The sequence below is a fragment of the Carassius carassius genome, chromosome 5 (assembly GCF_963082965.1).
Source record: "Carassius carassius chromosome 5, fCarCar2.1, whole genome shotgun sequence".
NCBI lineage: Eukaryota > Metazoa > Chordata > Actinopteri > Cypriniformes > Cyprinidae > Carassius > Carassius carassius.
The window spans coordinates 21,726,966-21,743,629 of record NC_081759.1 but is presented as its reverse complement, the minus strand read 5'-3'; the positions used below and the strand labels follow the sequence as shown (position 1 = coordinate 21,743,629).

At 36.3% G+C, this 16,664-nt stretch overlaps 1 protein-coding gene across 6 annotated transcripts in view; it reads right to left on the bottom strand.

The window, feature by feature from the left end:
- The window catches only part of LOC132141009 (multiple C2 and transmembrane domain-containing protein 1-like), a 179,778-nt gene that overhangs the window by 32,885 nt on the left and 130,229 nt on the right, over nt 1-16,664 (bottom strand). For all 6 annotated transcript variants that reach the window (XM_059550145.1, XM_059550144.1, XM_059550146.1 and 3 more), the window contains 6 exons: nt 14,093-14,195; nt 13,055-13,157; nt 12,417-12,518; nt 12,013-12,087; nt 10,245-10,364; nt 1,814-1,933 (listed from right to left, as the gene is read on the bottom strand). In XM_059550145.1, the coding sequence (XP_059406128.1) occupies nt 1,814-1,933; nt 10,245-10,364; nt 12,013-12,087; nt 12,417-12,518; nt 13,055-13,157; nt 14,093-14,195 (623 nt within the window). The remainder of the gene's footprint in view (nt 1-1,813; nt 1,934-10,244; nt 10,365-12,012; nt 12,088-12,416; nt 12,519-13,054; nt 13,158-14,092; nt 14,196-16,664) is intronic.

Sequence of the window (16,664 nt, the reverse complement as noted above, 5' to 3'; positions counted from 1 at the left end):
TTCAAAAGTACATCAGTCCTCTGAGTGTGTATTTATAAAAATAAAGCACAAACTGTTAACTCAGAAAGCATGAGTTTATGTTAACGTCTGCATCGCTTTCAGATAACAAGCTAGCAGCCAACAAACAGCTGACACACAAACACACACACATATACATATACATATAGCTAATAATAACAGCTTTTAGGAGTGAAAAAAAAATTAAATGACATCAGGTACTAATCATTACACACACACTTAAAGACACCTAAATTCCTTCCCCTTAAGTTCATAGTAAAGCACAGGGAAACAGTGTCCAAGCTCAGGCTCATCAGTGAGTTTGAGGCTAATGGAAAGCATGTGTGTGTGTGTGTTTACTGTTTCTGAACTCTCTTGCTCTCACCAGCCCGTGTGTTGTGGTTACAGTCGTCAAAATGCAGAACAATGGACTGTTAGAGAGCAAAGAAGATGTGGATAGAGGAATAATGGGTTAACCTCGGACTCTAGCCCTCTCATGTGTCTTAAATCAACAGGTCCTGACAGTATCACCTCTGACCCATAACCTAGTTCTGAATCCCTAACTTCTGACCCAACTGGCTTTTATAACAATGAAAGAACACACACACACACGCACACACACACTTCACTTAATCACCACACAAGCTCACTACACATAAAAAGTAAAATATATTATTAAAATACATCATAAAGTAGTGTGTGTGTTACGATTAACCAGTTTTGCTTCTTTATCATATTTATCATGATTATCCCATTGCATATATTATACTGCAGTATTTGTAAATATAACATAAACCCATTAATATATGATTAAACATTTACCACCAGAACTTGAATAAAAAATAGACATATCAAAAAAGGTTTTCCAATGTTATATTCCATTAAAATATATATATTTAGATTTATTTCTTTATAAATTATAGATATTCATCTAAAACCAGGAGGAATAGTGTATCAGTATTGACATGGTAAATAATAAATACACAGGCAAGCCTCCATAAATGAACCACAATGCTGCTGAGCTTTTGCGTTTTTGCAAACAATGTCGCCATCTACAGGACAACATGATCACGGTACAGACACTTTCTCAAGGTCCTTCAGTTCTTGCAACTTTTTTTGGCCCCTATTCTTTGTAAAATTTGACAAAGAGTGTCTAATAAGATAGACCCTATAACAGTAAAACTTTGATTGCTTATATTCAGGACACTCAAAAAATGTAGTTCATATGCTTGCCCCATTTAATCAGAGGATATCCTAGATATTTCAGATATGTATAATGGGACTATTCCTGGTAAAAACGTATGTATACCCTGAAATAGTGAGCTACTATTAATTTACTATCTTGGGTGGTGACGATTTTATTCAAGTCTAAAGCTTTTTTTTCCAGTTACTGTATTGCACTGTACGATTCCATTCAAAAACCTTCAAGGTGAGCTCTTTTTATACCTCTGTTCCACTGATTCTTTAAGCCCACACGTTTTAAACAGCAGCTTAAAACGACACACAAAAAACCAAAGCAACACTGCAATGAAAGTGCTGCAGAGCATTTGGACACTTTCTAAACATAAGTGTGCATGATTAAAAAAAAAAAATCCTCTTCAGAATGACACTGCGCTGACACTTTTTTATTAAAATATTTAAATAAATAAACCTGTCATCAATCATTTTCAAAAGTTTTTATGAGCGCTGATTGAGACAAAATATTTGGAATTCTAATAGATGTTTTAATACTTACAAATGAAATACAGAAAGAAAGAGAGGATTTAAATGTACTAGATAGAAATACAGGAGCAGGTCAGTGTGTGACAGAACTCACCACATCTCCCTGTCTCGTGTCCTTCCCTGAAGCAATGAGAACGTAGTTCCAGGCCAGCAGCATCAGGAGAACCAGAGGGACCATATAGAGCTCGAAATTCCACACAACCACAACGAAAAGCTACAGAAAGAGAGAAAATGAATGAGCAAACAAAAGGACAGGACCTCGTTCTAAACTATGTCAGTTTTTCAAAAACAAAAATTAGAAAGCTCAAAGAGACCAACGTTTGTGATTTATCGTAACTTTTTCAAGTTTGGGCGAAAACTGTTAGAAAATGTAATTTCTCTTATCTCTAAATTTAATTTTTTATATCTAAATTTGTTTTTTTATTGGATACCTTCAGAACACCTGACAACCAGTAATACATAACAGTAACACAACGATTATTTTTCACAGTCTGTCATGTGTGAGCACACACAGATGATGCTTTTAAAGTCTTTCAGTGTTAAAACACAACGAATGAGTCAATCATCTGCAACAAAATCTCATTCTCCTTAAATAACATTATAAAGGCTCAAAACATAAAGCAAAAAAGCGTATTTCTGGTCTTGCTCTATAGTAAATGTGACCCTACTGCCCATCACCCCACGGCTTTAACCAAATGAACAAATACTCCGCAGAGGGAAACAGAAGCTGCCATTAAAAAGGATAAAACAAGATGTAGCAATTTGATATTTGTGTTTTTTTTTAGATTTACTGAAAAAAAACTATATATAGTTCTTTTCAACATTTTCCAAAAAAAAAAACTTTTAAACTAATTTCTATGAGCACTATCTTTATTGCAATCTATCTCATATGAAACTGTAAAAGAGCTGTAAAATACAATGAACAGAGCCAAAAATATTTTCTCGTAAAGCAATTCATCTAAACTAAATTTTAAAAAGTAAAACAAATAAATGCATGAAACCAAACTGAAAGATCTCCACACTGTTTCTGAGAGACATATTTAGAGCTAAGCAAAAATCACAGCCATGACAATATTATTCACAGATAATAAAAACGAATCTCTCTGATTGAGACGGCTGAAGAGATCAAACGTGAAATATTCAGTTGAAGTATTCAGGTTTGTAAAATAAATCAAGTATCCAAATACAGTATATGAAATGCACCAAAGCCAAGAGAGACTATTATACATAAACGCACACCACAAAGACCTTGTTACGTTCAAAAAGTTTACATAACATTAAATCAGACTGGATCGGACATGTGCGCTAACACGCATGCAGAGCAGTGGAAAATCTCTGAATCTTGCAGAAACAGGTCAGATGTATTTCCGTGCCCTTCACACTATCCATTACAGCACTGTTACCCAATGCGCACACACTGAACATTTCAACGAGGAGAAAAAAGACACGGGGGCACAAATTAGGCACCTTTAACGTTCACAATATATGTACTATCAACACTGGTTCAAATATTATCTTTAAATGACCTCTCTCACAAATTTTATTTTAAGCTTCAAATACATTTGGAAGAAATGAATACAAATAAGCTACGTTTAAATACAGCGAACAATGGATCAATACAATTACAAATGTAAACCACACACTTAATATGCAATAAAGGAACTAATCTGAGAATTTGCATATAGCCAAATATGTAATATGCACAAGCTGCTGCCCAATAATAAAAAAAATTATAAATTATAAATTATAATAATCCTGTAACATTTGGTATTCTAGAACCTGCTCCTATACAGCAAACACATTTCTTGCAAAATTCAGCAAAACATCTGTAGCTTGTCCCATTAATTAGAGCAAAATATATTTTTCAGACAAAGTAATTAGAATGTCATCACTCTGAATTAATATCTTCCATCTGTGTATTCATAAAATCATAATGGCTTAATTTAGTATTAAAAATATTTAAAATATAACAGCCTTCAACAAACGTTTTTTTTTTTCTATATCTTTCAGTCCCTGACTCAATTTTTATTACAAAATACACTCATTGGAATTTAAAACCACGGGAAACGGAGTCATTCGTGAATCTATTGCTCACGAAGAAAATCCATTTCTTTGTCTCTACTCCGAAGCGTTCATCTTGTTTTCATATGCCTATAGTGGTTCCTTAACCTGTCGCTGGACTCCATTCTTAAGTTTGGTTATTCTAGCTGAGGGCCAGAGTCTGATTGACAGCTGATGTTAGCCGACACTTCGCCTGCTTGGAAGTGACCCTTCTCTCTTTCACACAACCCAGCGGCTAAGAGAGAGAGATGCCCAGAGCTCTGGGGCCATTCTTCCAGCCTAGACACTCATATGACCCCCAGTCCCCCCCACAGAGAGCGCTCCTCAGGGAGGGAACGGCCACGGACCCCAAACTGAAGCAAACCGAAAGGCCAAGAAAAAGGTTCGGATGATAGAGAGGCTTTGTCAGAGCGCATCCAGGTATTCCCAGTCAGTTCGCCAGCTTTGGCGGCCATTCCGGAGCCACGGCGTTCAGTTTCCTGCACTTCAGAGCTGCAGTGTTCCGCTCAGGGCATGTACTGTAACCTCTCCACCTGCATGGATCCCGTCTTACAATGACAATGAATGACCAACAGTAACCTAATACAGAGCATGACATCTATTCATTAAACAGCATCTGAAATGTAATTTCCTGTCAGTCCATTAATCTACAAAAAGCACCCAAAGAAATCCACAAATCTCTATTGCGGTTACCATTAATTTCTATTATAGTTAAACTTTGTTTCGGTGTAATATAACATGACAACAAGAATTCTTGTCCAAAACAAGGACATCACAAAGATGTCTTTCTTTTATTCAAGTAGAAGACAATGCTTATGTCTATTGCTTAATTTTTTATGTATGAAATTAGTAGAAAAATAGTGAATCTGAAGCATGATGAAAGAATGCCTACACAGTGTGTGTTTTGTTTCACTTCTCTGATGAATTTGACTAAGCGGAATATCAAGCAACTAAGTGATATCAGCATTTCCATACACGCTACATCCATCTCTAACATCAAGTAGCATGCAAATTTGATTTCATTTTAAATATCTATTTGATTTTATCCCAGCGAAAGCACTTGAGATTAAGTCCCTTAACAAAAGCCGTTGCTTTAACTGGGAGAACGATCTGGATCGGCCAAGTGTTTCAGCATCTCGCTGGATTTTTGGAATGGAGGACGGACACGTTTTGGCAGTCAATTTCAATATCATTTTGGCACTTTGTGTTGTGGAGTGCAGGCTTGAGCACTTCAGAGCAGGCATTTGAGAATTAGCACATTAAAAGTGTGTTACCAACACAGCCTACAACAGCCCCTGTACTTGGACTTCAGAAATGAAGTCATCACATTGTGTTGATTATTTTAAATAGTGCAAACGCTGGGTAGAAACACACCAAATGAGAGGCTGATTATGGACGTCAATAACTCATCTGCTTTTTGGCTGGACTCATGATGTGGGGATGTTTGGATTGAGTGATGCCACACTGCCATCTTCTGGCCTGTCGTGAAATGCTTTCGTTTCTTGTTTTTCCAGACTCGTGTGATTTGATCTAAACCTAATAAGTTCTTGAAAAAGAGCATTCTTAAAACATGTGTTCAATCAGGAAATCTTCACTGCTGTCTAGTCAGTCTGTAGAACAGTTCATGTCAGCTCTCAAAATGATCAGCTTAATCATCTTAAAGTCAAAAACATATCTGTGGTATTTCATTTATAGATTATAATAATTAAAATTAAAAATGTATAATTAAAATGAATTTTCAGAAGAAAATAATATAATAATTTCATCATAAAAAAAACCTAAAATCCACATGCAACATAAATCTGTGGTCCTATGGGGTACATTGCTCCATAGCCGAAACAGTCAAACATTTTTTTTATTTTTTTTTTTTTTATGTTTTTTGAAATATATTAGAAAAAAAAATATTTAAAAGTTTTTTATTTTATTAATATAAAAGTTATATTTGTATTGAGTTTACTGAGTTGAAGTTATATTTTTTAGTTTTATTATTAATTTTGGGTTTTATAATAACATTAAACTGAATTCAATAAATACAAATGTTCCTAATTTGTCTCATAAAAAAAAAAAAAAAAACCTTCTCGGAGCCGTAGGCTGACAGGTGACATGAGGCAGAAAGGTGCCACCTTGTAGCACCTTGTAATCATGAAGACACACACCAAAGCATTTGTTTCTCTTTTCCTGTCTCTTCTTTTTGGGTGGGTGTATTTTATCTAAATGCAAAGCAGGTGAAGGCTGCTCCAGTTTCCTGTAGTAGTAGCTCTCTTGTCTGGGTGCTCCCACTGATAAGAGTCCTACTTTACCCCACATAAAGGATCCGGGTATCATTTCCTTACTTCTCCCCTTCCAATATATCTCCCTCTCCTTACCCTCTACACACACACACACACACACACACACACACCACTCTTATTCCCCACGACACACAATACCTGCTCTATTTGCTCCCAATTCAAGGCCAAATTGCAGGTAGAGTTACGGCAAATTTGTTTGGAGGAAGAGTCAGTACGGGAGCTGGAGGGGTAGAGTGGCACGCGGGGAGGACTGGCACAGAGCGGTCTTTATGAGCACCACTCTGCCGGCCAGAACAATGGCCCATATTCACCCAGCGCAAACGCTCAGCTTACAGGTGTTCATGGAGAGGAGAGGCAGACGCACACAAACACTCACGCGTACACCCACGCGCACTTGAACGAGCACACACACGCACACATACTCTCCGAGCTTTGTCCATTGTTAATATGCCATGAGCTGTGTCGTCTTGACTGGCCCGTCATGTGCGATCGTGAGTGTATGGTATACAAAAGTTAACACACATGTAAAGATTTTTGCAATAAAGAAATTTGCAGAGATGACTGTTGTCAAACATAAGTTAATATTTACATTCTGCAAAGACACATTCAGTTGACCAGAGGTAAAAGTAAAGAAGACATTATTGTTACAAAGACTTAATTCATGTTTCTACAAAAATATTTAGAAGTATAACGTAAGAGATGTTTGAGCCAATGATGGCTGTTGGCCATTGGTTGTCAAATAAATTAATACTTTCATTCAGCAAGGATGCTTTAAATTGATCAAAAGTGACAGTAAAGATATTTATATTTTTACAAAAAAAATCAAATAAATTGTTCTTTTGAATTTTCTATTCATCAAGAATCCTGAAAAATAAACCGTTTCCACAAAAATATTAAGCAGCACAGCTTGTTTTAACATCGATAATATATATTTTTTAAAAACCACTGCTTGTCAAATACGTAGTCCAACCCCCTAACTAATGGCTTTTTAAAATAAATACATTAATACATAAATACATAAGCACAACAAAATAAATGCTTTAGCCAATGATGGCTGTTGGCCATTGGTTGTCAAATAAATTAATACTTTAATTCAGCAAGGACACATAAAATTGATCAAAAGTGACAGTAAAGGTATTTTACTTTTACAAAATATTCCTAAAAACTATGTTCTTTTGAATTTTCTATTTATTAATGTATCCTGAAAAAATAATAATTTAGCAGCACAACTGATATATATATATATATATATATATATATATATATATATATATAAATCTGCCACTGCTTGTCAAATAGGTAATCTGACCCCCAAACTAATGCCTTTTTTAAATAAATTAATACTTTCATTCAGCAAGGACACATTCAATATTTTGCAAGTAATAATAAAGACGTTTATAGTTATTTTGAACTTTATATACATCAAAGAATCTTTAAAAAGAGAAACCTGGTTTCCACCAAAAAATATTAAACAGCACAACTATTTTCAAAATTGATATTAAGAAATGTATCGGCCAAGGATGGCTGTCAGCCATTGGTCGTCAAACAGATAGCCCCACCCCCTAACTATTGCCATTGCATGCTTGTGTCAAGCAAGTATGGCTGCCTAAAAGTTTTCTATATAAAAATGGCCAACTTTGCATATTAAACTGAGATCCAGCACAATGTTTTACTTATACACCTTTAAGAAAAAGAGCATTTGGAGTATTTGGAGCACCAGCAAACAAAGTTTCTGCAACAAAATCCCAACAACATAAACAAAAACACCAATACAACCTCAGAACCTAAACTAAAAACAAGAACTCTAAAATGTCAAGAAGGCACAGACCTAAAAATAGCAGAATAGCAAACCACAAGGCTTGCCGCCGCCGCTCACAGCTGGTTTTATCTGCGCATCGCAAGCACCCCTTTGCATTGGCTAACCTTTGTGCAGCAAGCACCGGAGGTTCTGCAACTCTTGAATGCAAAATAGCCTCCGTCGGTGTCTGACTATTGTATTCTTTTGGCTTACAACTGTCAGCAGCTGACAGAACGGCACAGATGTGTGTCTCAGCAAAGCGGTGAAGGCTCACCTGAACCAGATGGCTGGTGATAAAGAAAGAAATCAGAGTGATGATTAAGAGAGCTCTTAAAGAGGGAGATTTAGACTGCAAAGAATAACATCACCAGCTAATGGGACAACTGTGAAGAAAAAAAAAACACTCTTTTTCCTCTTTTAAAGCCATGTTTATAACTTTGGAAGTTCAGGTCAGACATACCGAACTGAATGCAACTGAATAATCATTTTTATAATAGCAACTGAACATTAAGAACAAATGTAATGTAATTGTTTTTGTTTAATTTCCTTCAAACCTCTTGACATTTCTTCCTCTGACATTTTCATTGATGTTTTTTCCCCCCGACAACCGTGAAGGAAAAGAAAAAAAATTGCTCAACTAAAATGTTAGCTGATCGATACAGCTGTCCCTCCACTCACGCGTGTGCCCTCGGCTTTTGCTTTCGGAAGTGTACTGAAATTAAAATGTGTCAAGCAGTAAATGTTAATGGCCTACCCAGCGACACTTAAAGACATGCGAGTCCCGAAACAGACAGGCCTTACAGCAAATTATGCAGCATCACAGGCAAAGATTAGCCAGCTTGTCCTGTGCTAGCATTTAGTCACACGGCCAACTCACAAAGGGTGTCCTTTTCATGAAGGTTCAACTGTCCAATTACAATCTGAAGGTGTACCACACTATGAAAGAGACTGTCGTGAATTCAGACGATTTTACCTGAGGTGCCTGAGACCTGAGAGAATTACTGGAAGATGTCAAAGACAAATGGGCAAAATTCTCATTTTAAACACAACAGATGGAGAGAGATTGAGAAATGTGTTCACAGGACCTAATGGATCACCACAGAACTTGTCACTATATTTCATAAAGTCCAGTCTGTATGCGAACTGGCCCCAGAAAGTATTTGGTCACAAATGTTTGAAAATCACTGAATTAGAAACAAAATACCAAATCAACTGGAAATCATTTTTAAGAAAAAAATTCAAAAAACATTTCAAAGGAAAAAAACAAAAACAAATTATATATTTAATGATAAAACAGTGGAAATACTATTGAAAGTTAATAATTATAAGAAATGATGTGAATACTTTCTGGTAAGTGGATCATCTTCAGAGTTAATGCAATGAACTACATTTATTGTTACTCCTGTGTGATCCGAGGAGAACTTACTTACTTCATTCACTAAAATGGCCTTGGAAATGTATTGGTTGGAAAAATGGCTTAGAAAAATCATGCTAACTCTGAGAAAGGAAACAGCATTTCAAATCTGCTATTGATAACAAAATACCAGAGTACTCTTCTCAGAGTTAATGTCACTTTTATGAGGCATTTTTGCAATCAATTTATCCCAAGGCCATTTTAGTGAATGTATAAAGTTCATAAATGCATGTTCATCACATTTACTCTGAACATAATCCACTAACATTTGACAGTCCTACTTTATATCAAGTGGCCATCAAAAAATAAGTACAATGTACTTATTGTGTTCATACTGTATTGCAAAACATGACTTTATTTTAAGTTGTCCCTTGTTACAGTGTAATTAAATATTTAAGTACTGAGTAATATTAATTAACTACATGTACTTACTACATATTTAGGATTAGGATTAGGGTTTGGCTTAGGGTTACTTGCATGTAACTATGCATAATTAAGTGTTATTGTAATAGTAAAAACATGTAACGTGTGACAAGGACACCATAAATAAAATGTTACCCCAAACACTTCTGCTATCTTAGTGGTGGGACACGGTAAGGTTAGGGATAGGTTTAGTGGTATGGGTAGGTTTACGGTGTAATAAATGTAATTACAGAAATTAATTACTGATGTAATTACATGCAGATATTTAAAAAAATATAAGTACAATGTCAAACTTGTGTACACAATAAGTGCACTGTATCAAAGTATTAATTTAAATGTTAGTGCAAAGTAGTTAAGGCCACTTAATGTAAAGTGGGATCCATTTGACAACCAGAAAATATCCAGATATTTACTTATATTTTAAAATCTGATATAATGAAATTCAATTGTTGCCAAACACAAGTGTGTCCAGATGCATTCTGGAGCTGTTGTACTGTACTGTGACTGCTGGTGTGGTTGTATTCAGACTGGTCCTTACCAGAAAGGCACAGATGCTCCTCTGAGGAGACTCCCACTCGAAGCAGCTGTTGATATAGCAGCCAACGTTGATCAGCAACATTATACAGCGCCTCACTCTGTTGAAGTTCTGCAGCAGCAGCTGAGTGACAAAACAACAGACAACATTTCACAATTAAACCGATTCACAATGAGAAAACAAACAAACTATACACTACCTTTAAAATTACTTTCAAAGAAATGAATACTATCATTCAGCAAAAAAAATATATACTTTTGTGTGTCAATAGTGGCAGAATAGACATTTACAAAAGTAAATTTGTTCTTTTGACTTGACATTCATCAAAGAATGAAAAAAAAGGAAACACACTTTTGTGATTTTTCCTTAAGTAGCTAGTTCCAACACTATCAAAATTAAAAATGTTTCTTGAGCACCAAATATTAGAATGATTTCTGACAGATCATGTGATGCCGAGGAATGGAGTAAGGGCCGCTGAAAACTCAGATTTGCCAGCAAAGTAATAAATTACATTTAAAATATTAGTCAAACAGAAAGCAGTCATTTCAAATTTTCAAATTTTATTACAAAAATAAAAAATTCTTTACTGTGTTTTTGATTAAATAAATGCAGCTTTGGCACACATACGAAAACTCAAAAAAAAAAAAAAAAAAATCTTATAGGCCCCGAACTTTTCAACGGTAGTTTATATAACATAAATTTCAAATTATCATCATTTGATGTGGAAAAACTTTAGGTCTAACAGCGCTAGAATAATTGAAGATCAACATTTAGAAATAAAGGGAAAACTACTTTTTAGTGATGTTGTTAGGGAATAAAATTCATACAAGACCAAAATAATGAAACAAATCACAAATTAAAGAAAACCAGACCATATCTATCTTTGCATTGGTAAGAGTATGAAGGAATATTTTTTTTGTTTTTGTTTTTGTTATTCCTCTTTAATGAAATGGTCTTATTCATGTTTCTGAGTGCGCGTGAACTGCAAATGACCGCTTCTTCCTATGTTCACAGGAAGATCAAAAGCTCCTGGTTGCATAATGGCTTTAAATCGCTATAGCTTTGATCATAGTAAATATCCACATTAACTGTGGTGAAGTATAGGATTCGGGCTATCCCTTTAAAGTAGACCATTTGTGTTTGTCATTTGGGACTAATCAAAGTACATTCGAGGTGAAATGCGATAGCAAACTACTAAAGAATAAAACATGTCTGAGAAGAATAAAACATATCTGAGCTTTAACCATTGAGGAGACAGTATCAAGAAGTAAAAGCAAACTTTGTGGAGATAAATTTGATATGTTGCCCTCACCGTTCAGTTTGTGTCTCACTCACAAACAGTTTAGGTGGGGGACAAATTCACACCGAAAAGTGCAGAGTGGGCACTTTCTAGCATGCATTCAGTGCGTGACAGATAGAGAGAGCGTGTGTGTGTTTGTCCCAAGCAGTGTCTCAGTGACAGGTCTGATTTGGGACAACCCCTACAATTCAGCTCTTTGTCAGGGATGGGGGGAGACATTGAACGGGGTGACAAAAAGAAGCACAGCAGAAGAACCACTGAGGTCCAAACTAAAGGATGGTCAATCTACTTATGCACCCCCAGCGTTGACAGCTTGACATTTCTATTCAGCACCTCCAGAAGAGAAGGAAGAGACAAGGAGAAAGAGAGAGAGGGGGAAGACGAGGAGAAAGATGCTGCGGTCTACAACTGGTGTTGGGTGGGATTTTATAAATGTCTGAAACAAAGGTGCGATTAAAGTGCTCTCGTTACCTGTTTGGACACTCGTGGCTCGTCTTCGATGTATTTCTGTTCGATGGGAATCAAAGTTCTCATGCCGGCTTTTACCTGCAACATATAAACTTCATGCATAATTGAATGCAATAATCCACCGTCAAGATCATGATGTGCCATTAATGATCTAATGTATCAAGACATCCCTCCATTTCACACACTCCACACCACACGGCCATGTGACGCTCTCTCACACTCCTGCCTAAAATGGCGGACAGACACACACAGCGGTACACAGACCCACAAATAAAAGGAAGAGGAAAGAGGAGTCTTCAGTAATTAAAAGAGAGACAGGCAGCCCGGGAGAGGCTGAAGAGAACAAGCAGATAAAGAAGTGAAAAACGCTAGAAAAAAACAAGCGAGAAAAAGAGAATGGGACTTACAATGTTATAAATCACGTCTATTTCGAGAAAGATGACCCCTTTGGTTGGCCCTGTCAGTTCCTTGCTTTTCAAGGCGTAAGCTTTGCGTTCTCCATTTTGGATCTGTGGGAGAGGGACATGACAGCCGTCTGTCTGGCAATACCCAGCTGAATACACTCTCCGTGTGACCTTTGAACCCCAGCTGCTGCATCTGACAGGGAGCCCAAAACAACTGTGGCGGCTCTGACAAGTACCTGTTCATTACGGCCCGACCACTGTCAGCCGTAAATGAACTATCCTGGGGAATCAGCCTGGGAGCGCACATTGCGTCCCCCCTTATCTTTTCTTTTCTTCTTCGTTTTTGTTAGTAGCTTTTTCCCCCAGTGTTTTTCTCACTTTCACATCTCACTCTATGATTACTAAAATCAATAAAGGTTAGACACATACTTTGTTGATTCCCCCCCATTTTTTTTTTACTTTTTTTTGTGTGTTTTTCACACTTTGACACCTTACTCTATGATTTCTAAAATCAATAAAAGGTTAGACACATGGCAATTTTTTAAATAAAAATTCAAAGAAAAACTTTTTAGTGCATTTGTTCATTCTGATACTGATTCACTGAATTCACCTAAGGAAAAGCCTGCAAGCTCAAAACTTACATTTAACAACGGTATAGCCACTTTGCCCAAGAAGTCGGCACTTCGGTCTCTGTCTTCGTCGTAGACAGTCACCTCTAAGACCGAGTGGATGTCTTTCACATTGCTAGTTGAAGAAAAAAGGGGTAGGTGAAGAAGTCATTGACTAATATTAAACACTGAAAAGATCTTTCAAGTCATGACAAAAAAATGTGATTCATCTAAATCCTTGGTGACAATCTCCATTGTGCTGGGGTTAAAAAAAGATGCTGCAATTCTCCATTTGAAATGCTATCTTTGAAAAGTAGGCTAAAGAGGAGAAGTCTAATGAAAGAAAATGAGGTTATTCTTTAAGAGATGAGTGCTCCAAGGAGAGGCTAGATTACCCAGCTTTCCATGGGAATTCACAAATGAATTTCCAGCCGTGATGATTGAAAGATTATGAAAAAAAAAAAAAAACATCAATGGAACAACCTCTAGATATCGAACTAATATAAGAAATTATGTATGGCACATTATCAAATGGCACAATGGCTGCATTTGCAGAGGGAGTGTAATCTCGAACAAAAGTTCATTTTCTTCTTAAAGAAAGAGTTTACTTATGCATCACATTTTGAAGACTACCAATACAAAGCTTAATTAAATAACCCTGACTACATTATCCTGTAATCCTTGGCTCGCAGATGTATCTCTGTAAACCACATAGCTCTTAAGTACAGTTTAGTTTTAATAACCAAGCTTCTTCAATATAATGGGTAAAAAAAAAATTCCACTAAATTTTCATATATATATATACATATATACATATATATATATATATATATATATATATATATATATATATATATATATATATATATATATATGAATTTTAAACTAGCTAAATTAATTGCAATTATCATATTCTATGCATATTTCACATTTATTTTTTTCCTGTCAGTATTATGTAAATCAGTATTGCAGCGGACTTACATAAATATATAAATTGTCAGATGAAAAATATGGGATTATATGCAAATGCAAGCACTCTCTCGCACATGCATACACTGTTTTGACACTTACAACGTGAAGACTTTGTTCCACTCTGGGTTGAGGTTTTTGTACACGGTGTGTGTCTGTAACCGATCGTTGCTGAGCTCCACTACACAGAAGGGGTCACTCTTGCCTGTGAGGGACACACACACACACACAAATTATCTTTATCAGTTTCGTTGTATTTATTGTGGTGTAATCCACTGGGTGATGCGCTGGGGGGAAAAAATAACTGATAAAGGTGATGGGACAGCCAGCCTGAAGGCCTGGATCAAAGCACACTGCTGTTTTAACCTAAACTAAAGCTTAAGCAGCAACTTATCACTGTGGAGTTGATTTGATATATTCATTTTGCCCCTGTTGTGGATTCGTTTCCTGTTGTTACACTGATACAGTGGTTTGCACACAGGCAGATAAACATTTCAGCCATTGCTCTGCCCTAGAGCACCGTGAGGACATCTCTATCTCCGTCTGGTGTGAACACACACACATACGGTAGTTGGTCACAGACGTGGGGGAGACAGAAATGACGTCTTAAATGCATACAGACGGAATGTGGGAATTTTTTTGAAAACTTTCCAGGTAAAATATATTGATAAATTAAAATGTCTTGAATTGAGACACTTTTTAATAATACCCTTTATCAATATTTTTTTTTTTTAAGTTCAATGGGATATTATAATACATGTACAAAATATATTATTATAAGAAATTGACTCTAGAGACATTTATATAATTCACTGTCCTACATGCTTTGATATCAGCTAATTATATACACATGTAAATAAATGTTCATAATTTAAAGGAATATTGTTCTCACTGAAAACTTAAACAACAAACTCTTCATATCAGCTTTGATCTAAACCCTTTTAATAATTAAATAAATCTCTAAACAAAACAATTGGGAGCACTTTTGTTGTTTGTTGCAGAGCATAATTTTAAAAGCTGGGGCAAAAAATAACATCCATAACAGCAATTTTATAACATGCTGCAAAGTTAAAATGCAGTATAAAATAATTCACTTTCTTGCATGTGAATAAAAGAAGCAAAGACATTTAGTTGACAAGCAAAATAAATGTCACAAGTGATCAATGGAAAGTCCTTGCTGTCACCAAGCATTTGAGGGGTATATTGATCAGACTGCATATATTTTTAATTCACTTTTTATATTATTTAAATGCAGTGATTACACTATCATGTGTCTGATACAATAAAATAAGTTAACTATTAAGTTAACTATTTAAGTTAACTCATTTTATACAAAAAAAGTTATATAACAGTAAGTAACAGTACAGTAAATTGTATGATTTCTTCACATTTTCATGGTGTATTAGAAATAAAATGTGCAAAACAAACTACAGAAATTCAGTTAGGAGATGAAATTATGGATTCAAATGTTTATTTATTTTTGTTTTAAAAAAGTGTTTGTAAAAAAAAAATGAATTCAATCATCTTCCTAATTTCAATCACACCTTTACAATATATTCACACAAAAATGTAAATTGCCGTGACTTCCTGTAATTGTGAGTATTTTCACCATTCAAAAATAATTTGCATCTGCTTAAATGAATGCATATTGATGGGCTCAGGAAAGTACCATCCTATTCACTATCCTCGAGGTGACACTCGGTCATCCTCGGCGACAAACTACTACATGTTCGTGAGGCAGCTGTCTGAGCAAATTACACGCTTTGCACTGAATGAAACTTTGACTCCCCAGGTGTGGCCGAGCAGACGCTATCTGTGGGTTAATTCTGGGCAAATCCTTACAGACCAGCGAGATGAGTTCAACCTCATTCCGGCTGCAATTTGACGAGCATGCGGTGCGCTGACGTACAAAACGGTAATTACATTTTTCAGGTCTGGAAGGCGTTTTAAATGAAATGCAGGAACGGTGTTAAGCAGAAGTACCTGCATGATGAGAGGAGCATTTAACTGCCCATAGGATTATCATATACAAACACACTGATGGCAGCAAGGACAGAACAGTTTCTACTGTTGTTTGAAAACTGATTGTTAATGAAATTGCAGACTGCCAGAGTAATGCCTGCATCCAAAGCAATCTATGTGAAGTATTGAGTGGCTCTATTCAGAAGGAAAGCAGTCTCCTGTCCCTAAATACTGTTGGTTTTACACACTGTCACCATTTATCCTGCTGGCCTGGAGTGGAGGCACTCCAGATAAAAGCCTCAATTAATTACAATGAAAAACAGACAGAAAGGAGGGGTGGGACAAAAAAAACCACATTCGTTGATGCAAGAAAGAGAACTAAGATTTCCCTCTCTTTTTCTCTTTCTCTCGGCCACATTATCTTTTATGTTCACTCTCCTTGCCTTCCACTTTTCCTGGACTCTCCCTGTCTCCAGTGAGCTCTCTATTAGAGGAGGCACTGTTCCGTGGCCCGTAACCTTGTTGGCTGACACCTCGGTGCCAAGGCTGAATGAGATGGCGAGTCCGTGAACGAGCCGGGGCTCTTAGAAAAGCTTTGTGCGCCGGCGCTTTGTGGCGGGAGAGGAGTGTGAAATCAGAGCTCATGAGGAGGCCACGGTTCCCCTGGGAACGCCAGACCGAGCTACGAGGTCAACGTAGTGGGCCGGACCCC